This window comes from Ambystoma mexicanum, chromosome 3p, assembly GCF_040938575.1.
Source record: "Ambystoma mexicanum isolate Mex_15411 chromosome 3p, UKY_AmexF1_1, whole genome shotgun sequence".
Classification (NCBI taxonomy): domain Eukaryota; kingdom Metazoa; phylum Chordata; class Amphibia; order Caudata; family Ambystomatidae; genus Ambystoma; species Ambystoma mexicanum.
The window spans coordinates 121,981,892-122,009,001 of NC_090925.1; the positions used below are offsets into that span (position 1 = coordinate 121,981,892).

Here is a 27,110-nt window from a genome sequence, read left to right on the forward strand (position 1 = left end):
CCTGGAAGTCTACCGCCGTACGGACACCTTCCATCCGGCGTCCTGTTCCATCTGACCTCATTCTTCCAGGAATCTTTCGGCGACCTGCAAGGAACAACAGCACAAGTCAGCCAACTTCTAAGGACACTGATAGCGCCGCGCCTAGCGCTTCCTCTTACCTTCTCGAGCTCAGCCCTCTATATCAGCTCGACCTCTCCATCATCCTTTCTGCATCTGCAAGAAAGAAGGTGAAGGTTATTCGGGGCAACCACAATTACGGACATTCATTCTTAACCATACGAGAGACTTACCTCAAGAGTGGAGTCGCAGCCAGTCTGGACTCCAGGGCCACGCCAGCAAAGTAACTCGGCGGAACGGTGCCTAGCGACGACGCGCCCCTGCTCAGCACGGCAGGATAGAGAGCGCACCTTTACGAAACACAAGGTGGGAAAGGCTCCAAGGGGGATAGCAAGGGCAGCACGGGGAAGGTGGGCTCCGAGAGAAGGTGTTGTAGCTAAAACCAAACTCCTGTCTTCTAGAACCGGCCCTCGGCAGCACGAGTCCCCGGAGAAGGTGCAGCGTTCCCAGAAACATCCCAGACCAGTCGGGTGGCGTCCCTGTGGATACAAGGTTAGAGTTACATGGTGGGATGTGGTCTCTTAGGGAGAGTTTGATGAGAACTTTGGCAGCTGCATTCTGTATTTGGTCCAGTTTCCTCAGTAAGTACTCCGGCATTCCAAAGTATACATTGTTGGTGTAGTCTATCCTGGACATGATGAGGGCAAGTGTTTTGTGTGTTGAGTAGCATCTTTTTGATGGTGTGAAGATGGAAGAAGCATTTCTTAATGATCACATTTACTTGTGTTTCTAGTGTTAACTTGTTGTCCATTAGGATTCCAAGGATTTTGACCACTTTGGATGGGTTAAGCGGAGCTCCCATTTCTATGCACCATGGGATGTCCTGGCAGTAACCTTGGTTGTTGGGTGTAATCATGATTTCCGTTTTGTCCAGGTTGATTTTAAAGTTATTAATGTTCATCTACTGGTATAGTTCTTTGAAACAGTGTGTTAGTGTGGGGGTCTCCTTTTCATTGCCGTTGAGTTTGTAGACAATTTGCGTATCGTCTGTGTAATTGTAGCATGTGAGGCTGTGTCTTTTGATAAGGTTGATTAGTGGCGTTTTATCGATGTTGAACAGTAGTGGGGATAACAAGGAGCCTTGTTGAACTCCACAAGTGGTATCCTGCGGTGCAGATTTTAATAGATTGAGCCATACTGTTTGTTTGTTTTGGGGGAGAAAGATGTAATCCAAGCAGTGCTGTGTCGCTGATCCAAATTTCTTCCAGTCTCTTGGCAAGGGTGTTATAGTTGACTGTGTTGAATGCTGCGGAGAGGCCGAGTAATATCAGTGCCGAGTTTGTGTTGGAGTCTGTGTTGGTCTTTAGGTTGTCCCAAATTGAGAGTAGTGCCGTCTCTGGTCCTCTCATGGATCTAAAGCCTCCATGTGCCTTGTCCAATAATTGGTTATTTTTCGACGTGTTCCAGTATTTGTTCTTAGACATCGGTCTCTATTAGTTTTGAGGGGTAAGGAATGTTAGAGATCAGGCTGTTTGAAAGGTCTTCCAAATTGCCCAAGGTATCTTTGAGGAACTGTTTGATATAGGATGATTTGTAGGTTCGTAGTACTCTTCCCATTAAAAGTGAGAGATTGATGGGTTTTGGTTAGTATTCAGATGGTGTACCCTGTGTAAGGATCGATTTGTAGATGTCTGTTGGACAGGGGTCAATTGAGGAGCCTGCATTGTTCATTTTGTTCACCAAGCTGACAGATTTTTCTCCTAAAATTTGGGGAAAGATGTTCAGCCTGTTCTGTGGGCCAGGGGTTGGTTGGATGAGGGGAACATTCGGGTTGGTTGGTCTACTTTGTATGATCCGATGTATGTTGGTGATTTTGCTCTTAAAGTGATCTGCAAGCTCATCGGATCGTTTTTGCGAGGGGACCAGTGTGTTATTGCATCCAGGAGGATTTTGCATCTCATTTACAATGTTGAATAATTCTTTCGGGTGTTGTCCAGCATTCAGTTTCGGGTCAAAGTAGGCCATTGTGTCCTCAGCAAGCGCTTTCTTCATGTCTTCTAATGTCGCTGCCTACAGCTCACCCCATTCCCATGGTTCGCCCGTCTTGGCAGGTCTGAATGGCTCCGTCAGTGTTGCAAGGTTGGGGATGAACTTCCTGTAGTCTTTTAACAAGCCCAGGAAACTCCGAACCTCAGACGGGTTTTGTGGGTCTGGGACTGTTTTGATGTCTCAGACCTTCTGTGGGTCTGCAGGGACATGCTTCTTCTGAAATACTAATCCACAGAACTCCAGCCTAATCTTGTGAAACTCGCATTTTCTTTTGTTGAGTGTAGCCCTTGGCCCTTCAGCCTTTGACGAACAGCTCTCAGGGGTCAGCCGATGCTCTGCAGTGTAACTGGCAAAGATAAGGACATCGTTGCTCACGTTAATAACTTCTGGGATGCTGCGGATGATGCCCCTGATCATGTTCTGAAACATCTTGACTGACGAGGAGACACCAAAGCTCAGGCCTTTGCAGCGATGTAGGCCTATGTGCGAGGACAAGGTGGTGATTTAGCAGGAGTCTTTGTGAAGGGGAATTTGATGGTACCCCGAAGTCAAGTCCAAATTTGAGGAGTGCTTTGTACCTTGCATGTTTAGGACTAATATAAGTGTAGGTCGTCTCTCTCTTTATCGCCCGGTTGGGCAATCGCATGCATATGCAAATGCAAACTTGATCTGGCCTCTTGCTTTTGCGTTCCACAACGATGGGGGTAGACCCAAGGGGTTGGCCAGTCGCCTTTTCAATAATGCCAGCCTCTCTTTTGCCTAGCACCCCCAATCCCTCCTTTAGGCCGTAAGTGGAAGGGAGCACACAGTGTTTCAAGGCTATTGGTTGCACTGCTACATCAATAATAGTTGCACTTCTGGCACGCACAGGCAGCCGATGCCCCGGATTATAATCATCTAGGAAGTCCTCAATTCCCACCTCGTACTCCCTGAATGCAAAATGCATGTGCATGACATGGTCAGAAACCTGTCAAAGTCAAGAGGGGAAGAGGCCCTCTCATCCTGGTGTGAGAAGCCTACTAGGTTTTTCACAATATCCAGTCCTGCCCCTGAGCTGGGGTGTGAGAGGGCCCCAGACCCTTTTACCTGTGCATGCATATTTGAACCGAGCACTACCATTCATTGCCCCATACCTGTGTTGCACCTTGCTGACCATTCTCTTTCTGTTTGTCCCCTAGTGTGGTGGTGGAAGAAATAACAAGCAACCGAACCCCGGAGAGAGAGCAAAACATGATGAACCAGTGGAGCATTCCTCGCATCAAAGTAGCATCAAACCAGCCCTCTACAAGACCCAGCCCTCTACACGATACAAACCTTCAGTTTACCTTTAACCGTGCTCTGGAGCGGTCCACATGGCGAAGTGGCAATCGAAGCAATCTACCTACCACAGACATTCAGTTTACCTGCAACAGGTCCATGGAGCACTCTGCATAGCAAAGCGCCAATCACATGAACTGGGATATTGCCTGTTGTGAGGAGGCAGCCATTCCCAAATACCAGTGATGTACAAAATGGCAGATTTAACATGTTTTTGACTTCTTGTAATCTGCCCCTTCGGGGGAAGATTGAGTGGTTGGCTCGGGTAACCAGCCAATGGAGGGGAACAGGGAGGATAAAAAGGGGCACAGGAAACAGGAGGGTGTGAGTTTTCCAGGTGAGGTCCAGGGAGGAGTAGGAGGACCAAAGGACCAAGAAGAGGAAGGATGGTGCAGAGGAGTGTGGCAAAGGATTGCTAATGAAGTGTGCAAAGTGAGATATTGGTTGGTGAGAGAAGGTGGCACTTGGGTGTGGGTGTGCATGCCAGGAATGGGAGCAAGACTAGCAGGATAAGGGGGAATGAGAGTGAATAAGAAGGTGACTGGGAGAGTGAAAGGAGGGTGACTGCGTGATATTGTGTGGATGAAAAGTAGAGTAGTAATAGTGGAGGGAAGGGAGAGTAGTAATTCTGAGAAGAAGGGAAGTGTAGTAGTGGGGAGAGTAATAGTAGTGGGGAGAAGGTTAGTGGTAGAGAGAGGAGGAGAGTAGGAGTAGCAAGATAATATCAGTGGAAAGAAGGGAAGAGTGAGCGACAAAAGAGGAAGAAGGGAGGAGAGAAGAAGGTAGGGAGACAAAGGATAGACGATCAGGGTGAAGGGTACAAGGGCATGAAAGGAAAGGACCAATTGAGACCTGAGTGTCTGGAAGGCATCTCTTCTATTACAGATCATGTTTGGGACCTAGGTCAGGATTCACCAGGACTGTTCGAAGAGGGAGTTAGATAAAAAGGGTGTTTTTCCTTAGGCCATCACAAGCAGACAGACTTAAATAGTAGGGCTTACCAATATCCAGAGATAAATTGCAGGGTTGAGGGATATCTGGACTAGGGAGCGAACCGCCGGCACTAGACGAGAGCGGGAGAGGGACAGCCCTCAGCAAGCCCCTTGGGTAATGTCTCAAATAAAAACAACTGAATGTCTCAAGAGCTCACCAACTTTCGGAGACAAATCTGTTACAACGAGCTCTAAGTCTTGTTAAGTATTGCAGTGTCTGCAATCGTGATCCACCACTGTGTTATTGTGACGAACCATGGCTTTGGCCGAGCCACACAACAGGATGGGTGTATCCCTTACGGATGCACACATGTTCACATTAGTTGGCTTCATAGATGGCCAGGGTTTTAGCTGCTCATTTCATTAGTTGATGCAGCTGTGTCAATCAGGACAGGCATAGGTGTCTCAGATTAGTGTTCAGTTTGTGAGTTGGCAGCACTTGTTAGATATCATGAAAACTGCCTGTTCACCCTCCGACTCGTCAAGATCTACTGCATGCGTAACCTCAACTTGCCTTACTTGTTCAGGCTGAGGTCATCTCAATAGGGCACATAAGAACCATCATGGCACACATTTGCAAAGTGGCTCAGATTGCCACATTTCTAGCATGCTGTCCCTTTCGTTGGGCAGAAACCCATATGGAGCAGTGTGCCCCCGTAATAGTCACAAGGTTTGGATGAACTGGTCGACATGGGCGTGGCCCTCCCTCTTGGGTCTTTCCTCACCTCAATCATACCTCTTCCACAGTAGTCCCCTGGTGAATGCATGTGCCTTGTTTAGGGCCAAACTCTGGAAGACCGCTTCCATTTTCTCAGCACTGTTCTCTGCCAATTTGTGTGAGCGGCCCAGCTCTAGGATGCAGATCAACAAAAGGCCGGACTCGCACAGAATCTGCAGACACATTTTGTTTGGAGTAGCGCCTCTGTATGAGCTGCGCACTGACCATGGTACATTTGGATGCTGAGTGTCACAGCGTGGTATTGAAGGAATCAATTGGTGGGGTTTGGCAGAGTGTGAAATGCTTGATGTCAGCGTTTGCTGGGGGGGCAGGAGGGAGGGTTGAAGTAATCAGCGAGTGAGCGTTTGGCCATATTAGTTGCCAACAGGGGCCAAGGCCTTGAACATTTTTTGCATTTCTAAGCCAGCATCGAATAATATCTCCGATTTCTCTGCCGCATTGTCGCAGCAAAATAAAGCTGCAGTCAATTTACCAGACCTCCCATTTTAGGACTAGGGATGAGGGATGAGGGTGCCCACAGAGTCTCAAAGTCCTGTATGGACCTACCAGGTGTCCCGAGTGTGGGGTGACGAGGATGGCCCCTTCTTCCTCAGAATGCCTCATCCCGCCTTTGTTGCCAGTTGTTGTGCCCTACCTCACTTCGGGCTTGCAGCACTCCCACCACGTCACCCCCTGATAACATCAAATGCGTGCAATTATTTCTCAAATTTGTTTGCTCTTTTTTCATAGAAAATAGGGGGGAGACACCCGCACTTTCCTCTGACCCAACACGCCTCCTCAACCCACTCCCACCAATGTTGCCTAACCCCAATTTACCATCAACATTTTTGGGTGAACATGTGAGCAGATCATTTTGGAAAAAAAATTATCCAAAATAAAACTATCAATAGATCTACTTCCGCATGAGCCTTCCCGAGTTGGCCAAGGGCCTGCATGGGTCTGAATAGACGCCACGGCACCAGGCTCACACTCCCCTAATAACTCGATTGATTTGTCCCCTCACCCCCACACTCCCTGCCGCCCCATATCTTGGCATGGACCCTAGATACATTCCTGATTCATTTTAATTTGAAAAGCGTGCCCTTGCCCTGCAGGTTGTAAAGAAAGGAACTGCTTTAAAGAGATTTGTTTTCTAAAGAAAAAGTAGACTCTGGCTCAGGGCCGGCCTTAGGGCAGGGACTGCCAGACGACCGCCTGGGCTGCCGTTAGCCCCCACCATGGCAGCTCGGGAGAATCTGTCAAGATCTCCCATGAGCTGCTGTGGTGGGAGAAGTCGCGGCAGGAGCCCTATTGAAATTAAATGCACCCCCCCCCCCAGCATGACCAGGAGCGAGCGGCACATTTTTGTTTTGCCGCCGGAGGCGCTGCCACGTCTAGGGCTGGCCCTGCTCTGGCTAATTGCTGGAGGGCCCGCCGCCAAGCAGCAATAACCGTTTAATGTCCCACTTGTTACCACCCTCTGGGGGCATCGGTTGCACTTTAGCACACACACACACCCAATAACAGAACAGTGTGTTACAAAAATATACATTTTAATAAATAAGTGCTCCAAATGAACACACTCTCTTTGTCCGCTTTTCATTATTAAACGGTTTGCTGGTGCAGATCCAGTTGTGCTTGCTGTGACATCCGCTGCTTCCGACAAAACTGCCCAGGAAGGCGCACTCGGAGTAATCTCCTATTATGAACCTGCAAAAACAAAAAAGGAAATAAATGCACAATTTCTGGGCATCGCTGCAAGTTTCCATTGGGTGCTAAAATGCAGTACAGGTTTGCACAAGGTGAACATTTCATGGTGCCGGGCCGGCTTGCTGAGCTAGGCTGGGAACTGGCTGAATGAGGAAGAGGATGCACATTGGTAAATAGAGGTCCTTCTGAGACAGGCTCTCGTCCGTCCGTCCGTCCATCCATCGTCCTCAAGGCAGGGGGTGGCCACACGTAGCATAGGCACATCCACACACAACACAAAGAGTGCTTTACAGTTACACAGGGGTGAGTAGAAAGCAGGCAGCTTGAATTAGAAATGCTCTAAGAGGTGTCTGGGAGGTGCAGTGCAGAGAGCAAAGCCAAGCACTTCGGGCCCAGGAATCCTGAAGCACAGGACACAAGAGGCACGTGACTGGAGGTGGTGAAGCCAGGACCTGGGTTACCACAACCGAGGGACCATCAAAGTGATAAATGCTGGAGGACTATGAACCAATGAGAGAGAGGAAGAAAATGACCCAACGAGGACTGTGAAACGTAATAATGTTGTAGCGGGTATTGGGAAGATGTTTTTTTAGGGATTTAAAGATTTTGTCACTATATGTACTTGCACCCACGCCCTTTTGCATTTCTTGGCTTCTACTCATCTAATAGCTTATAGGTGATTTTGCCATTATTTGCCAGGTATTGCCATGATGTGCCCAATCAAAGCACATAGATACATTGCAAAGGGAATGGTGAGCTATACAAGTCTAGTTACTAAGCCATAAATTACCAGGACATGATCTGCCCAAAGACCACCATTATTTGCCATTTTATTTCTTCATCCCTCGTATGCTCAGCGAGTTGGCACTCCCATCACTTGCCAGTTATCTATACTAAGGGTTTTAACATCATATGTCCGGAGACGTCCACCATATGCTTGGCTCTTCCACCACACACAGAGGTGCTTACACCATACACCATCTCTTGCCACCAAATGTGGAGGCACCCTTATCATTTGGCAAGCACTGGCAGAGTCAGGGCTGGACTGGCCCACAGGCAACTCTGGAGATTTCCTGGTAGGCCTCTGCACCGTGGGCCTCTTGTGTGGTATTTACAAATGTTCCCAGAGGAAAAGGGTTGGGCTTGCTGAAAATGTGTAATATGGGGCCACTTTCCAGGGCCTCTTTTGGTTGCCAGTCCACCCCTGGGCATAATATGCCAGGTATTGCCACAAATGCCTGAATACTCATACAGATGGTAGGCAGCGCCTTCAAAAGCCCAGGTACTCAAATAATTCCAGCAATGCCATCAAATGCAGCTGCTCACACTATATTCTTAGGTAACGGCTGGTCCGAGAGGCGCTAAGCACCACCGCTCCCTTTTCTGTACAGCCCACAGCAACCACAGTTCATCTGCCTTTACACAGGGGCAGGGGCCACCTGTGGCAGTGTGCGAGAGGGAGCAGAGACGCTACACTGCTCTCATGCAAAACCGACACAGAGCCAAAAAGATTGCTGCTCTCTAGGAGTAAAGGGGCAGGTAGTGACTACTACTAAACCAGAAGTGATCTCAATCATAAAGGTGGAACACACAAGGGTAGCGCAGGCTGTACTTTTTAGAACAGATGTGAGCTGGTACATTACCAACCCAAACAACAATGGCACTGTGGCACCAAAATAAAGGAATGTCCAACCAACAATCTATAGAAATAGGAACCTTCGATTAAACTGAAATTATACACAACTGATAAAAAACACCACCAACCCACCTCTGCAGGAAAAAGACACCGCAAACGAAGACTTTAAGATAATGGATTATGGGTTTGGTTATGTGTGCAGACAGGCACACGTTTCAGTAGCTGTCATGTCATAACTTGGGTGAGACGCCCTCCCTCATCGTTGTGTGGGAAGGTCCACGTTTGGGCCTGGACCAGGGGAAGTGACGTACGTTGGGCTAGGGAGGGGCCGGGGGAAAGGAAGGGCAGTTACAGACAGTGTTGCCAACCTAGCGACTTTCTCGCTAAATATAGCGAGAAAGTACACCCCCCTAGCGACTTTTTCATTAAAAAGCGGCTAGCGAAAATCTAGCTACTTTTTTCAATTGGTTTGGAGACTTGCTCATTTATGCAAGTTTCCAAACCAATTGGAAAAAGTGTGGTCATTCGCCCGTTTTCTAACGGCAGTAATGCAAAAACACACTGATAACTTAAAAGGGAGGTTTTAAAAGGGGCGGGGGCCACAGTAAAAGCCATAAATCGCAGGGGGAAAGAGGAGGTAATTATGCAAATTAGGCAGTGACATCATCTAGCTACTTCTGGTGACTTCTAGGGAAGCCAATAGCTACTTTCTTCACTGAGGAGTTGGCAACACTGGTTACAGATATAACGGCGTGCAATAAAGACGTGTCTTGTTGCACCAGCCGTTATACGTCTTTTCATTTCATCACAGGCCTCCCCCTCAAGCGGTCCTCATAGTGGGTAGGACCAAACAGTAGCAGTGTACAAATTACTGTACTGTCTTAAAAAGGTAGTGAGTGGTTTCTTACAAGTTGCTACGTCCCTTTGAAGTGGGCCAGGACGACAATGCCACTGAAAATACATTCATTTTTTAGGCTTCTCTTTGGGTGCTTCAGCATGTCGAGCCAGGCTTCTATGAGCTTTACTGCAGCTCGAGGCAAGCGGGCTTCTCAATGGAGTCGAATCTCAGCAATCGAGACAGAACAAGGCAATGAGGTCCCATGGATCGAGCAGAGTGTCTCGAGATGTTTTGGGATGATCCTGCCGGGGGTTCAAGTGGGCAAGCAAGATGCTAACTTTCACCAAGTCAAGTTGGCATCTTGAGATGGGTTGAGTCAGCTGTTCCCCATGTATAGAGTCAGAGGCCGAGATGGTTTAAAGCCATTAGCTGCAAAGGGCTAAGGCGGTGTTGAGACAGCTGGAAGCGATGAATGCGGGTCAAAGAACTCTAAGTGCTGAAGGCATCAGTGTGTGTCCGGCAGAGGCTCGAAAAGAGTTGGGCACAGCAGAGCCAGTTTGAAAACTCTAACTCTGTCGGGGGCCAGGCCCTGCATTTCTTCTGGGCTACAAAGTTGCTGGGAGACCCAGTTCAGGGTCTCCAGAGCAAGGGGAATCCTGTTACCGTTTTCAGACTACAGGGAGGCTTTGGTCCACTGCAGTCACCCCAAATATGCCCCTGGGATGGAGAGGGGGCTTGCCCTTTCCTTCAAGGTCTCCTTCTATCTTCACCTTTATGGCAGAGGACTTTGGAGCAGACTGTACCCCAATGGAGTTCCAAGTGAATCCTTCTTCAGTAATCCAAAGTTGACTCAACTAAGAAGCAAACTGCCACAGCAGACTAGTCCATGACAGGGACAAGCCTGTTAAGGGTTTAATTTCTGACTCTATGGTAGTGTCACGTGTCTGATGATGTCAGTCCCAGAATGCCTTGTCTGTAGGAAGTCAGGACGTGAGCACAGGAAGTTTGGGAGCTCTAGCAAAGTCCTAGATGGTGGGATTCCTCTCTGGACTGTAGCTCTCGCCTTGGCTACTCTAACTGCCCCCAGCCTCGGTCTGCCTACATCAAAAGGATTCCAATAATTAGCACTCCACTGGTAGCTGCCCATTGTACTGCCAGGGCTCACCTTTGAAGCACTGGTTCCCAGATAACCCCTTAGGGAGATTTCCTGTTTTTCAGAGGAATGCCACGTCTTCACAGGTGGGCTCAAAGGGGAGTTTCCTGGGCGGACCCAAATAGTTGTTTCAGGTGAAACCAGTCCAGACAGCTAACCCCAAGACCCAGGAGGGGCCAATAGTTAAAGAACCTAACCACTGAGAGTTGGAACATTTGTGTCCCAGGGGCATCTTTACAGCTGTTCACAGCTCACCTGTGACTGCCATGTAGGAAATGTCATGGCAGATGTAGGGGTTGTCGTGAAGCAGGTCTAGCAGAGGCAAGTCTGTGCATGTCCAATTTCAGTATTTATTTTTAACACAGAGTGGTTTATTTATTTATAACGCGCTGGGACAAAGCCTGATGGCATAGAGGCGCGAGGACAGACAAAGCCAGGAAAACAAAGGAGCAGCCAGGCAAGGAGGACAGATTGAGTTATTTAGCCTCCTTGCTGCTGATGGCCAAACAAAATAGTTTTCAGTCTACGCTTGAAGGCAGCAATAGAGGAGCAGGTACTAGGGTCCAGAGGAAGGGCATTCCACAAACGAGATGCCACCACAGAAAAACATTGTGCCCATGCGACAGAGACCTAAAATGGATCCGCTTGCCAACAGGTAGCCAATGTAGAGAATGCCTAGCTGGAGACGATTAAGTTCCCCTTTTCCTATGCCCAATAACAGGGTAGAACAATAATCGAGACGAGAAGCAATAATAGCGTGGGCCAGGGTAGCACAATGAGAGGAATCAAGGAACGGTCTGATTTGGGCTAGGAGTTTGATGTAGTAGGAAGTACTTGAGACCAAGCAGCTAATGTGGGCTTTCATGCTAAGTTCTCGGTCGAGCAATATTCCCAAGGTTTTAACTTTGGAAAGGGTTGTCAGAGTACAATCCGCAATTTGAAAGGAGCGTTACGCAGTGTCCAGATTTCGTATTTTAGGTGCAGTGCCGACAATCAATTTCAGTTTTGGCATTATTAAGAGCCAATCCATTACATACCATCCAGGAGTGTGCGAGTTTATAGATGGTATTAATGATCTCCAAATCCTGGGGAGTGATTGCCTGAAAGCAGAATAAGTCACTGCGTGTCATCTGCGTAGTTGTCGTATATTATGCTTTCTGACTCCCAACAGCTCGAATAGGGGCAAGGTGAAGATGTCAAAAAGAGTAGGGGACAGACACGACGCCTATGGGATCCCACACAACAGAACATGGCCCTCTGCTATGGCACTTGCCGAGAATGGATCCAGCACACTTAACAAATCACAACATGTGGTCTGTACATAAGAGAGTACCCAATATGCATGTAACACATTGACAATTTTTATTTTTCATGTGATTTAAAAATAGCATAACAGGCCTATTATCAAAAACTTTTTCCTGCCCGTAGTTGCCGGGGATATACACTGTTTAAGGTATCTAAAAAACCTCATACATTGACTCTTTGCATTCAGTTGTTTACAAAGTGTGGGTTAGTACAAAAAGTGACTTAGATGTTAGGTCATCACAACCACATTCTGTCTATTCGACACTAAATGGTGTTATTGCCATGTAGTGGGCGGCTGGCATCCTAGTGCCGTCTTGAGGACTGTTGAAGTGGACTGAGTAGTGTCACTGATGTACCCCAAAATTGGAACATCTAAAGGTAAGAAGGATAAAATTGGAATGTGGGTGTATCTCTACAGGGACGGTGGTGCCTGAGAAGTGTACTGTACATAATCTTACCTGAGCCATTGCTTTCCAGTATCACAGGTGTGGAGAAGAATTATCGAGTTCTTCACTTAAGGCGCCTTCTGTGCGCTTTGTTATTACTGGATCCTGTATGACTAGGGTCTGGTCTTCAGCTAGGTAGCTGTAGAAGATAATAGTTATCTGGTTGTGTTGTCAAAAACTACTATACACATCTATTTTACGTGCATAGAAAGCCATTTCTGGTGGTGGTGGTGGAAAACTACTTGTGCCCGTAACGTGAGTCTCTCGAATGAGCCATAGGCAGTCTATTTCGTGAGAAACGCCATATTGGCAGTGTTAGTTGCCATTTACGTTAGATCTGTTACTCTGATCTGCCCAGAGCTGTGTACGTGCCCGGTAGCTACGTGACAAAAATGGTGTGTGAGGTTCAACACTGTGATGAGTTGCTAAACCTGGTTATATAGAGTGCTCCCTCTTGTGCCTGCTTAGCGTCTCTACCGTGTAGATGGGAGACCGCTCTGATGCGGCGCTCTGGGCTTACCTGCGTCCGCTCGTAGCTGCAGCTTGCTGTGTCAATGACGGTGGCTGCGCGCATGCGTGTTGACTACTTGTACGCACTTCAGTCGTATCTACGCGACCGTGAATCAGGCGCGCATGAGCACGCGATTAGTGTCGTTGTCTCATGGGATCAAGAGGAGTAGTGTCTACGACTGCGCCCGCCCCATGTATTGAGGGTGCGTGACATGTGTCTCCTCTTCTCACAGTGTGGGGATTAGATACTGAATGCAGTACTCCGATTATGTGTTGGCCCCAGTCTGTGGGTTGTGACAGTCGGTCATTACATACAGTTTTTTGCAAACGCTGCCACCGATTAAAGCATAACTGGCAGTTAACATTCCATGAACCATTGTGTGCTTTGTTGCATAGTAGATCAAAGGACACAACTTAGTTTGATCTTTCACATTTAACACTTTAAGTGCTTTTAGCATAACCAAGTTGGAAAACAAAACACAGGTGACTCTCCTTTGGAGGTTAGTTTCGCATTAGGGTCTAATTTCAGAAAAACAGATTCCACTCTATGGACACGTTCAAACCGTTTTTTACCATATCTAAACGGTGTATCCATTTTTGCTCTAATTTTCTCAGTTCTAAATCTCTGTCCCCCCCTCTGGCTTTGGCATCAATGGTTTGGATAACACACCATCTCAGTTATGTGTGTTTGTGTTGCTTTTGAACGAAGTGGGCCACCATTGGTTTGTCCTCTATTGTGTTTTTGAGGCAGGACCGGTGCTCACAAATTCTTTGCCTAACTTTGCGTTTGCTTTTACCTATATATAGCAAGTTGCACGGGCATTTGATCATGTAAATGCTCCATTTGGTCAGACAGTCTGAGAAAGTTCTGTACTTCCAAATGGTGCCGTTAAGAGATACTTCTTTCAGATCTTGTGTAAGGTGGCATACTGAACACTTTCCACAGCGGTAGTGTCCGACTACGGGTGGGAGAAGCCAGAATGTGGATTGGAATGTTGTTTTGGGTTTCTCTGTTGGGTATGTATGTACCAGATGGTCTTTCAGATTTCTGCTTCTTTTAAACGCGAACCGTGGAGTTTCTGGTGAAAAGGTGTCCGTTTGTAACAAATGCCAGTTTGTCATGAGTGTCTGAGTGCGTTGCTGACTGGTGAGAAAGTGGTGACGCATGTCATCTTTTCTTTGTGTTCTTCTCGCGTCTGTTTGGTCAGGCAGTCTGTTCTATTTGAGTTTCTCGCCGTATTCCGTGCTTTTCTGATGATTGCTGCTGGGTACCCCCTGGTTTTTAGACTGTTTTCTAGGCCCTTCCTGTGTCGATCGTACTCTGGTAAGGTGGTGCAGTCACCTGTGTTTTGTTTTTCAATTTTGTTTTCCAACTTGGTTATGCTAAAAGCACGTAAAGTGTTAAATGTGAAAGATCAAACTAAGATGTGTCCTTTGATTTACTACGCAACAAAGCACACAATGGTTCATGGAATGTTAACTGCCAGTTATGCTTTAATCGGTGGCAGCGTTTGCAAAAAACTGTATGTAATGACCGACTGTCACAACCCACAGACTGGGGCCCAACACATAATCGGAGTACTGCATTCAGTAACAAATCCCCACACTGCGAGAAGAGGAGACACGTCACGCACCCTCAAAAAATGGGGCGGGCACAGTCGTAGACACTTTTCCTCTTGAACCCATGAGACAACAACACTAATCGCGCGCGCATGCGTGCCCGATTCACGGTCGCGTAGATACGACCCAAGCGCATACAAGTAGTCGACACGCATGCGCGTACCCACAGCCACCATCACTGACACAGAGAGCTGCAGCTACGAGCGGACGCAGGTAAGCACAGAGTCCCGCATCAGAGCGCCGCATCGGAGCGGTCTCCCATCTACACGGTAGAGGCTCTAAGCAGGCACAAGAGGGAGCACTCTATCTACCAGGTCTAGCAACTCATCACGGTGTTGAGCCTCACACACCATTTTTGTCACGTAGCTACCAAGCACGTACACAGCTCTGGGCAGATCAGAGTAACAGATCTAAAGTAAATGGCAACTTCCACTGCCAATATGGCGTTTCTCACGAAATAGACTGCCTATGGCTCATTCGAGAGACTCACGTTACGGGCACAAGTAGTTTTCCACCACCACCGCCAGAAATGGCTTTCTATGCACGTAAAATAGATGTGTATAGTAGTTTTGGACAACACAACCAGATAACTATTATCTTCTACAGCTACCTTGCTGAAGACCAGACCCTAGTCATACAGGATCCAGTAATACAAAGCGCAAAGAAGGCGCCTTAAGTGAAGAACTCGATAATTCTTCTCCACACCTGTGATACTGGAAAGCAATGGTAGGATCATGTACAGTACACTTCTCAGGCACCACCGTCCCTGTAGAGATACACCCACGTTCTAATTTTAAACCTTCTTACCTTTAGATGTTCCAACTTTGGGGTACATCAGTGACACTACTCAGTCCACTTCAACAGTCCTGAAGACGGCACTAGGATACCAGCCGCCCACTACGTGCCAGAAACACCATTTAGTGTCAACTAGGCAGATGTTAGGTCATCACGACCACATTCCAAGTCACTTTTTGTACTAACCCACACTGCACAAAAAACTGAATGCAAAGAGTCAATGTATGAGGTTTTTTATATACCTTAAACAGTGTATATCCCCGGCAACTACGGGCAGGAAAAAGGTTTTGATAATAGCCCTGTTATGTTATTGTTAAATCACATGAAAAATAAAAATTGTCAATGTGTTATATGCATATTGGGTGCTCTCTTATGTACAGACCACATGTTGTGATTTGTTAAAAGTGTGCTGGAATCATTCCCGGCAAGTGTCAGATAGGTGGGGTAGCCTATATCCCTGTATTTCTAAAATTGGTATATTCCCTCATGACATAGGCCGCCCTCATCAAAAAAGAGGGCCAGATACCTATATATATTGCAAACCTCTGCTATAGCATCCTCATAGTAGACTATAGCTGTCCGGTTGGTCAGGAAGGATTGAACCCAGGATGCGGCCACACAGGAGAATGAGGCGTGGTCTTGCAGTCTGGCCACCAAAATAGAATGATAAATCAGGTCGAAAGCTGCAGTGAGGTCTAGAAGTATCAGTAATGCAGTATTTCCTCAGTCACAGAGAGGAAATATGTTGGATTTCATAGCCAGCAAAGTGTATTCAGTACTTTGAAAGCTTTGGAAACCGGATTGCTTGGGGCCTACGATGTTCTGTATGCTGAGGCATTCTTGAATTTGATCATGGGCAGTTTTGTCCAAGATTTAAGGTGTACTTGCGATTCGGCAATAGTTTCCTGCTAACTCAGCATCCAATGAGGTTTTTTTTCCAAAGAGGAGAGATCCAGGCCTGCTTTATCTCAAGTGGCACATAGTTCTCATGCAAGGATGTATTAACACATTTGGTAATGAGAGGAGTTAGTAGTTTGGAGCAAGATTAAACAATAGCGACTGGGCAAACAACTCCTTTGCAGTTAGCTGGTTTTATCTTCTCTAAGATAACCATCATGTCCATTTCCGTGACAGACCTGAACTTGAACTGAGGAAGGGAGTCCACCAGCCTACCATGGTATGAACGTAATGCTGTTTAGGAAGTCAGACTTCATGCAGAATCCATTAATGGGGCTCCTAACATTTTGAAAAATCTGGCAATTCCCCTCTAAGATGGAAATCTTCCACATAGTGCAGCAGATAGTTGATATTTTTGGAAGATGTGTGCTATTGATGATAGAAGCATGAAACTTGGGGCACAAATACTACATGTGCAAAAGTTTTTTTTTGGCTATGAGGCCATCCCAGATTCTCCCCCACCCCCACAGTAATGGCGGACATTCAAAATGGCGGCCTCTGCTCTTTCGTGTTATTTGATGCTGTCAATTCCATATTAAATGTAATCTTCTGTGAATTCATGTTATCAATGTGTGCAAAACATCCAATAGTTCATAAAAATGCATACACAAAACAAGGGTGCGAAAAAAGAGTAGTCTAATATCTTTTTTTGTTTACAGATGAAGGAGTTTGTATGACAATTTAAGAACATAAAGAAAAAAAATATGGAGAAAGTGCATAAGCTGATGAATCCATTCAAGCCTGATACTTCTAGACAAATCACAGAAACAGAGTGGAACAAGTGTTTCATCTGCCAAGAAGACAACTCAGAGGTTCTTCGCTGGCCAGCAGAGACTAAATATGATACAAAGGGAGCCCGTTATGAGACAATATCCGATTTGCTTGTGGGATTTAGTCGTTTTGGGTGTTTACCAAGGCCAATTCATCTGTCGCGTCTGGAGGAAGGCAGATATATCGAGGCAACATTGGTACAACACAAATCATGTAGATTGCAGTTCAATAAAACATAACTGCAAAGAGGAAAGAAAAATAGATCACCAGTGGATAATGCTGATAGTTCTACGAAATTCATCCGTCAGTGTTCAAGAAAAAAGTTAATTGAATACAAAACAAATATGCTTTTTTGTGACATGCTTGCCCCAGCTGGAAGATCACTGTGTACAGCATCTACATTCGGCCTTGATACTCGCGTTCGTCACTGTGCCCTTAAACTAGAAGACAAACTACTGCTTGCTAAATTGAGTGCAGGCGATCTTGTTGTTATGAGGGATCATTTTAGATGGTCCCTGTGGCATAGATGGCGACAGATTGCTTGTCTATCCGTTTCCACTCCCAAGATGAAGGCTAATGTTCCACGTGCAGTTCTAGTCTCACAGATACTTACTGGTCAATTGGCTCTGCCCCTAAATCTTCACTCGCTTCATCTACCGGTTTCCCAAGACTTTCTCTGCGTTGCTACTGGCAAAATTTAACACTCGTAAATTTGCTAACCTTTTCTAGCCTATCGTTTCTCCTTTTTCATCCCACTCTGGTGTCTGCTAATGTGCTGCCATTACAATTTAGAATGCGGGAACCGTTCCGTCCCGATTTAACAACACCCACATCAGTCCGTCTATCCAGGAAAGTGAGTTGTTGTACACCGAACTATCCACACCGAGTATTGTCACCCTGCAGGGTAAGTCTCGCCCAGACACACATCTACGAACACATATCCTATGCTATTCTGTGATTAATCGTCTTCTGCTCTATTCTAATACTCTGCTCTCTCCCGCTACTTACCTCCTGCTCTATCATCTGGCCGCCGATCACTTCAACACTGAATCCCAGTAGATCAGGTAACCTTGGAGACATATAGTATACTGTTTGTAGTGAATGTGGGATAAATGATTTATCACTATCCTCTTTAATTCCGTATCAGGGACAGAGAGGGCAACTCGCACGAATATCCTCCAGTGAAGACATTCCCATACCAGCAGAAAACGCGAATACCTCCTCAGCAGGAACTTCACGTTTTTTTTTCCCCAGAGGGTTTCCCGGGGTTCTCTGCCTCGTACGCCCTGTATTCTGGGTCCGAGGAGGTAGAGATACTCGGGGGATTTTCACTTTCTCCCAAGTTCCGTCAGGATCCAGGTTAGTGAAGAATCTATTGTTTACTTTGTTTCGTTAATGTAAATTGTCTGACACTATTATTGAAGGTTATCATTATACCAGTGACTATAACACTTATGGAACAAGATGCTATGTACCATATTCATGCCTCGTATTATATAATAGAGCAAGAGACAAATAAAAACACAAGAAACTGATATGGATCAAATTAAGCATGGTATTTCGTTAGTTGAACTTACATCATACATCGAAGACGCTCGAACGGAAAATGAAATTGCACCCATATTTAAAAACGTGTTGACCTATGCAATCTGTACAGCATAAGGATGAAACAACTTGGCAGTGATCTTTCAGGATGCATACATTCCACAAAAGTTGGAAAACAGGATACCTGCTTACTTTCCTGACATGGAAGCACATAAGAAAGGCTGTCATGTAATGCTTAAATTTAATAGTGATATTGGATCTGCACTGAGCAAGGCATGTGAATACGATGCAGATAGTTATGGTGTTCATCTTGCTAAAGGAGCAAATATAGAGAAAAGAGGCATTTAAAATGAAAAATTACTTCAACAGATCTTTTTGAAACAAGCGTCCGGAAGACTCTGTGCCAGCATCTCTGTTAGCACTGGTTGCTATGGTTATGATCATCCCAAACATTAAAGCAAAGTCAAGGTCTTCAACAATGCCACCACAAATCGTCACTGTTGCAGTTACTAATGTACAACAATTTGGTGAGCCGTACGGAGTAGGAGTCTGAAAGAGCCTTCAAACACAACCGAGAAAGGGAAACAATACCATACAATCTAAGCTCTACCACATCTCATGACCCTTTCCATCATACGGGAATATCGATATTTCAACATCCAGATGATAATTTCCAGGAACTGATCGGATTAGGACTAAAAATCCTTGTGCCGACAATGTGACTAAACATCTTCCTGAGTGCTACACCAGTGTGCCCCCTGTTCCTGCTATGAGAACCGACTGTCCTCTGCCAACCGTAGAAGAGAACTAGAGTTGACTACCAAGTTACGCCACAAGCTAGTGATAACCACTTGGGCAGCATACCACGCAAGTCAACAAGCAGAAACTCCAAAAGATTATACATTCACACATTCATTCCTGATTCTTTCATTTCCAGAACATGCTATGTCAGTGGCCATGATTCACCATTCAATGGATATTGTGAAAACAGCAGTTAATGGCCTTAATCCTGGGCAGTTTCCAATCATTACGTTTGGCCAGCCACTCGACGCATTGGTAAAACAAATCCAAGGGAACTGGACAGCAACCCATGGTGAAGATCAATTAATTGTAATATTTGGTGGGCTGCATACTGAGGTGCCAGTTTTCAAGTTTCTTGGAAATCTCTTGGATGAAAGTGGGGCAACTGGAGCACTTGTTTGGACTAATATTACCAAAGGTGGAAAAGGGGATTCATTTATAAACGGTTCCCATGTGACTCGTACCCATAGGGCTCATCAAATCACAGCCAGTAGTCTATATTTACTTCTGCAGCAGGCCTACAATGACTACAGCCACGATATACAGGATGGCAGTCAGGTTAAGTCACTTGAAGACTGGTGTAAAGAAAGAAGTGATGTATGTACCCAATTTACATCATTCTAAAACTAGAACTCCTTTTGATGACTTTTATAAGAGTGATACAAGAAGATTTTACACCTCCATATAGAAGCGCTATCCAAGGTTGTTCCCCGTTTATTTCCTTGGACCATACTCACTATGCACGATGGATTCCTGTCCACTTACGTGATATGGTTTCACTTAAAATGCATCACCCCAACACCCATGCAGAATTCATGAAAGGAAAGTTTCTCACAAAAAAGTCAAAGCATGCATTCTGTGCTATTGCCATTGATCAGGCCCGTGAACAACATAACGCACCAGTCAAAGGTGATGGAGGGGCTGCAGGCCTGACAGGAAAGCCAACAGCTCTGCATAGTTGGATGGTTTCTGGTCCTGAGATGGCCCGCTTAGTTAAAGAATATAATTCTACAAAGGTGAAGCGATTGGAAAAAGATGAGCGGCACCACACGGACAAAAAGCATTCACGGATGGTTTTTGCAAAAGATATCAAGTCTCTTACTCATGCAATACAAGATGTGGGAAACCCATTTAGTGAAATCAGTTGCGATCTAATACTACCTGAAAGCAGAAATATAGTACACCCAGCATTTGCAGACACATTGCTAAATATTGAACACATTGGAGTTGACCGTTAGGGAGAATTCTCCTTTCTGTGCCAATTACCCTCAACCTTAGAGACCACCAGCTCTTTTGCTGGACTTGAGGACTTCTAATTTTAACCCTGGAATGAGTGAGACCTTTTGCTCACACTCTCATTTGTTTTGACCTGATTTGGATTATGCGTTTCCACTGATTTTGGAGCCTGACAACTCCATGGGCATCTACATTTGGTGTGGTGACACACAGCCCCTCAGTGCAGTGTCACAGAGAAATCATTTAGATTTCTCATAAGGTTTAAATACTTTTTCTTGTGTGAACTACTGTTCCCAAGAATAGTAAAGTGAAATTGACTTTACCTACCCTTTCTCTTTGCAGGTCCAGCATACACCATCTTACGTGAAGTGCTGGGGGGTTACCTAGTAGCCTCTTATCCTACATTCTCATGTAACATTTCTTATGTTACCCTCACTACTTTAAATAGCTGGTGGCAGTGGTTTAATGTTCCTGCCATTGTGCTTTTCTACCGCAGGCTGAACCCTCAGCTGCAGTATAGCACCCATGAGTGACCATTCTTGTCAAAATGGACCGGTCTTTTTACGCCATTTTCTGTTTTGTGAGGTCTTTCTTGGGTTTTACCTTTGGTGGGCTTCAGTCCTGAAACCCTCCTCTGGCTCCAGTGTGTCTGGAAGGGCAGGAAGTGAGGGTGGTTCCCGAAATTCCCCTGTCCTTGGTCTCTAGGAGTGCCTGAATACAACCAGTCCTAATTGGCTGACACTGCTGTGTGACTGACAGCCTAAGCTATGCATGAATGGGAGAAACCTTCTTAAAAGGGGAGGGTTTTGGGACTAGAGGCAGAGTGGACCACTGGGAAGAACACCCGATGAAGAAACTGAACGGAGCTTGCTGCATCCTCCTGGACCTTTGAATTGCCCGGTGAAGCCCTGCTGCACTGCTGAAACTCCTTTTTCTGATCGACAAGAGAAGCTCCGGAAGGGACAAGTTCTTCCCTTGGGTAAGTGGGACCAACTAACCGTGAGACAAACTCCACTGGACCATCTTGTCAGATTGGCTGTACTTCTTTGCTGCTGAAGGAACCGAGTACCAGGAGTCGGGAAACCCGTAGTAGAGTGCAACGTCTGCAATCCGGCCAGAAGCTCCAGGAGTGTCCCAAGATCCTCCCGAAGCAGAACGACCAGAGCTCTAGCCCCTCACCAGAATGCAGGACTCAAGGAGTGAAGGAAGCCCAACCGGTATCCAAGATCTGCGGTGGTGCTGTTTACCGAGCACTGAAACCGCAAAGTGTTGCTGATCTGAAAAGAGCCCATAGCTGCCGCTGACCTCCGAATTGCTGCCGCAGGAGTCCTCCAGATGTCCTCCCTCTTGTCCCCACGACTGAGGCTCAGGAACCCAGGATATGCATCGCTGCAACAGGACAGAATCCAGCTGGACCAATCTTCTTCAAACCAGAGGTACTGTTCAGACTTTGGGTACTTACCTCAGTGTGTCTTTAGTTTTGCTCCTCTGTTGAGACTTGCAGTGAATACTTATGTTAGAGTTGATTTCAACTCTGCTTTCCACAAGTGTAACAGCTTTTGACCCTACAATTGATTTCTACAAAACTCTCTAACTTTGTGCTAGACTTTTTATTAAATACGAAGTGCCTCAGCTCCATAGACTGTGCTCCAATTGACTTTGGCTGTCCTACCCCCCTGCAGACTTTTCTAGTCCATTGACTGATATTTTCTGTCCATCAGAGGTGATAACTTGTTTTCAGACGGTTATTGCTGGGAAAGGTTTCGTCCAGACTTCATTGGAAGATTTAAGTATACTCACATGTCCCGAGAACCTCTTTAACCTTTTTCCTTCCCTTAATCTTTCCTTTCTGCAAGCTCAGAATCTGCAAAGTGTACGAGTGATCTATAAATGGCATTACTGTCCTTATGAATGAAGTCGCCTCCGGGTGTAGGAAGTGTGTAAAAAGCATCTCTAAAGAGTATCCACTCAATTTATGCTGATTCTGGAAAAGTATTTTAAAGTATATTTGTTACATATCTTGCCCCTTTTAAAGAACGCTTATTTAAAATTGATATTAAATAAATAACTATTTATAACTGAAACCTTGAGTATAAGTGTTACTTGGCTACTTGCATTTGTGAATTTCATTGCTGCAGCTCTACATCTCACATTTACCCCTCTTGAGATAGACCTGGCTGCTCAGTCACACTACCGACTTGTGTAGTACAGCCCGATACCAAAAGGTGGGTTACCTTATACCAAGTGCACAAGTGTTGTGTAGTCTCACACAGTATTACATCACTTCTTGCCTAACACTGGTGGCAGGTGGTGGGATTGGCGTAGAGTGGTTACATTGACTATTTGCTGTACTTATGCCCAACTAAACCAGCCACAAGGCTAAGCTCCACTAAAAAGCTAAGCAATTGTAACATGCCAAATATGGATACATTTAATGAGGCAGCCCTGATTGTCCTGACAGTAGATCAACTGAAAGACATGTGTAAATCCAGGGGCCTCACTCTGAAAGGAAAACAATGTGAATTGATTACAACGTTGTTAAATCACCAAAGTTTGGGTAGTAGGCCTATATCCCCTACCAACCCAGGTAATGTCCATCCTCTGCCATCACCTCACCTCCACAGCCAACTTCTCCCAAGAATCCACCACATGGATCACCTCCTTCCTCCAAGGCAGGACCATGCAGGTCTTCTCTGACCTAGCCACTGCGTCACCAACCATCATGCTATGCGGTGTGCCCCAAGGCCCCTGCCTCTCCCCTACCCTATATAACATCTTTACCCGCCCCTTCTTCCTTATCCTTGACGCCATGGGCATCTCCTACACCAACTACGCCGACGACACTCAGATCCTTCTCACATTAACAGCTGACTATGACACTGACTGCGCAACTCTCAACAACATATATAACACAATCCAAATGTGGATGGCTATCAATGGCCTTTGCCTTAACTCCGACAAAACTAAACTCCTACTCGTAGGATCCCCTGACACCCTCAAGAAACTTGACGCCCAGTTTAGCCACTTTACCATTGACTCAATCAGAATTCCAGTACTGGACATGGTAAAAACGCTAGGCGTCTATCTAGACTCCAACTTATCTATGACCAGACAAGTAAACGCAATCGCCTCCTCTGCGGCTTACCATGCAAAACTCCTCAACGCAATCAGGCCTTTTCTGTCAAAAGACACTTGTACCAACATAGCCAGAGCCATAACTGGTTCCCGGCTAGACTACTGTAATGTTCTCTTCCTAGGGACCGCCAACAAAAACCTCGAGAAGCTGCAAGTAATCCAGAATAGCGCCCTGCGTGCTGCACAAGGCATTGCCAAGAGAGCACATCACTGCTGCCAGAAAAGTGTCCCATTGGCTCCCCATAAAGGAAAGGATTATATTCAAAGCACTAAGCATCACCCACAAATGCGACAACCTCTCAGCCCCAGCGTACCTATCCCAGAGAATCCACCCGTTCTCCTCCACAAGACCCACCAGGACACCCTATGCCAATATGCTCTCCGTACTCAGGGAAAAAAGAGCTAGAGCAGGTGGCGCCAGCTTCCCCTACCTTGCTGCTTTACATTGGAACACCCTTCCCACCTCTCTGCGAGCTGAACCTTCACTGACTGCTTTCCGAAAAGTCATGAAAACTACCTTGTTCACCTAACCAACCCCACATGTTCAAACTCTCATGACTAACATGTATGATGTATTATGGTGTATGATACTCCCTATCGCTTAACACAGGATCCTGCCTTACTGTAACCCAAGGCACAACCTGTACCCATTGTAACTAAGATCCCTTACAAGTAACAGCGCCACAATGCCCATGGGCTGCCTGCGCGCTATATAAATGTATCAAATAAATAAATAAATAAATAAATAAATGGGGAAGATAATGATGAGGATGCCAGTTTAGAGTCAAGCTTCAATCTGCAGGATGAGTCAGAGGAGGTAGAGGAGTCTCAGGAAGAGATATCCCCTCTGCCACAGCCTGCCCTTGCACCTCAGCCACTTCCCATTGGGACCCCACAATGTCCACACCTAAGCCCAGAATATATTTCTCTTGATAGACTAAGATTAGAGTTGGAATTCAATAAACTAAATGTCCAGGCTGAAACCAAACATCAAGAGGTGAAACTAAGAGAAGGAGAGATGCAACATGAAATGGATATGAGAAATATGTCCCTTGATTCTGCTTTCCTTTCAGGGTCTTCTAGGTATGTTAGTCCCAAGAGGCCTCGCCTGCCTAATGAAGCAGTGAGTATATATGTGTTGGACTGGCTGGGTACGTTTGACTACACCTATGGTCTTCAAGGAATAAGTGTGAATTATTTAATTCCATGGCACATGTCTAGGCTCCCCCTCACTGCCTTAAGTGGCACTACAAATCGAGCCGGGGCTCATCGAGGGGGCATGGCCTAACAACAGGGGTCCTGCTGGCCCGTTAGGCCACGCCCCCTGAAGAGCCTCGGCTCAATGGGCTACTGGCACCCAGTGGTGGCTGTTGAGTTTGAAAGCTGGTGGGGCGTAAATTTCCCAAGGTGAAATTTAGAGCTCGCGCACACAGCGCACGAGACCACACCACCCAAGGATGGTGCGGGTGGCTCTCCCTCATGAAATTCTTTGAAAAATTAACTCCAAAATGTGCTAATTTACTGTCCAAAAAAACACCGAAATATGACAAAAAGCATTAGGATTTACATACTAATGGTGGTACATTATTCTTACGTGCGCAAGTGTGATGGTGTGTTTTACAGCAGCTTGTATTGTCTAGGTATGTCTGAATGTGGCCTGGCATGCTGTAATGTTATTACGTGTCTACGCTGGTCTACATTGTGCTGCCAGTTGGACATGTTTTCATTGTGGCATGGCATTTTTAATAGCAAAGCATTAATGTTCCTGTACATTGTTGGTGACTTGCATGTATTAGATTGGTGTTACCCTACAAAACAATTGCAAACACTGTGGCTTTATAACCAATTTTTCTCAGAAAGTGTGCTGTATATTGCATTAAAACACATATTTATATCTTTCTCCTAGTGCAGTGTGCGGCATACCCCTCCAGCAGCACGTTTGTGCGTATTGCGCAAGTGTGACAATCTAGGCTGGCCCAGAGTGTGGCGTGACTCGTGATTTGTTGCTGAGTTGGAGGGGGGCCTCAGAATGGCTCGCAGGGGTACCACAAATTTTGTGTTACGCCACTGGCTGCCACTCACCACATCTTTTTTTCCTGTGCTATGTGTAACACTGATTTGCATTGCCCTGGGATGAGGGCATGCAATCTATGACTTTCCAGATGTTTTTGACTATGACTCACCATTCACCTGGGGCTGATAATAATTGTAATCCAAAATATCTGTTGTTGCAAACGTTGCAGACCCCCGCACATAGAATCTGCCCAACCACTGACAGAGGTATCATCTGACAAAGGTTTTGGCTGGGCTAGACTGTGCAGCCATTTTGTCACAATCAGGTTGAGGCCCAGAGGGTCCCAGTTAAAATCGTTTGCTCAAATAAGTATCATCAAAACATGAGTAAACATAGAAGAGTCCAGAGCCAAACCTCCCATTCTATATAATGCTCGCCTCAGCGATCTGTTTTGATGAAAAGAATCCGATTGCCATTTGTCTGGGCGCCAGATATTGAGTTAATCGCTCCACTCAGACCTGGTGCCACCCTGCACGTAGCAAGGGCAAAGAGAGTGGCAGAGTTTACCCAGCCCTTCATCTTTCCGAGGTAAATATGTGCGTACCTTTATAGTGGGTAATACTAGCACCTGCTATTAGATCTGTTATTACAGCGCTTAGAAGCAGACGGAACCAGGCATGAAGCTCTAGACCAGTGCACAAATTATTCTGATTACTGTCACTATTATTATTATTTCGGATCAGTTTATAGCTCACAGTCGTATTTTACACAAAATGAATAACAAATGATGCTATTAGGAAGAAACCGCATGCGCTTGTGCAGAAAACATTGTTTTACACTTGTTAAACAATGGATGCAAACCATATTACTCTAATAACCCCCCCCCCGTCCGCCGAGTATTTAACAAGGCATTTGCTCTAGTATTTCACATTCATTTCCGGTTATTTAGCCTGTGTTAAATCCTTTTTCAATAGCTCAATTAATCCGAGAGGTACGGCAGCAGGCATAACCATCCATCACTGCTGAGGAACGCATAATGTAAGATTCACTTGTTTGCATTTTATTTCCTTGAAGAAATGTCCATTTATTAAGGATCTGGCACCGTTTCATATGTGTATTTGGTGATTAATATAGTTCAAACACCTTCAATCAGGTTATAACGCTTGCAACCGTCACGCCACGAACTGTGGTGATCACCCACTGGCAGTGGGTGACCACCACAGACCGCAGCAATTGCCAATTCCTAATCTGGAGCACCATCAGTCAAGGTCCGGCGCTCTGACTGTGAGCAGAGCAGCCCTGAGCCCAGGCCATCGCCGCTCGGCTGGGCTCCTGTCGTGCTATGCTAGCACTAGAGAGAGAGCCACAGCCGAATGCCGAAGGGCCTAGTAGTAGACATGCGGCACAGAAAGTCAACTAGGCCCTGCATTCCCCAGGGCAGTGCTCGGACAGTTCTCCTCCGAGGCTCCGACCTGGAGCACTCCTGGGGAAATGTTGAAGGCCAG

At 46.1% G+C, this 27,110-nt stretch overlaps 1 protein-coding gene across 4 annotated transcripts in view; it reads right to left on the minus strand.

Annotated features, from left to right (window-relative positions):
- Positions 1-6,667: 6,667 nt before the first annotated feature.
- The window catches only part of LOC138580151 (early activation antigen CD69-like), a 287,597-nt gene continuing 267,154 nt past the window's right edge, over positions 6,668-27,110 (minus strand). For all 4 annotated transcript variants that reach the window (XM_069650471.1, XM_069650472.1, XM_069650470.1 and 1 more), the window contains one exon: positions 6,668-6,843. In XM_069650471.1, the coding sequence (XP_069506572.1) occupies positions 6,687-6,843 (157 nt within the window). In that variant the 3' untranslated portion in view covers positions 6,668-6,686. The remainder of the gene's footprint in view (positions 6,844-27,110) is intronic.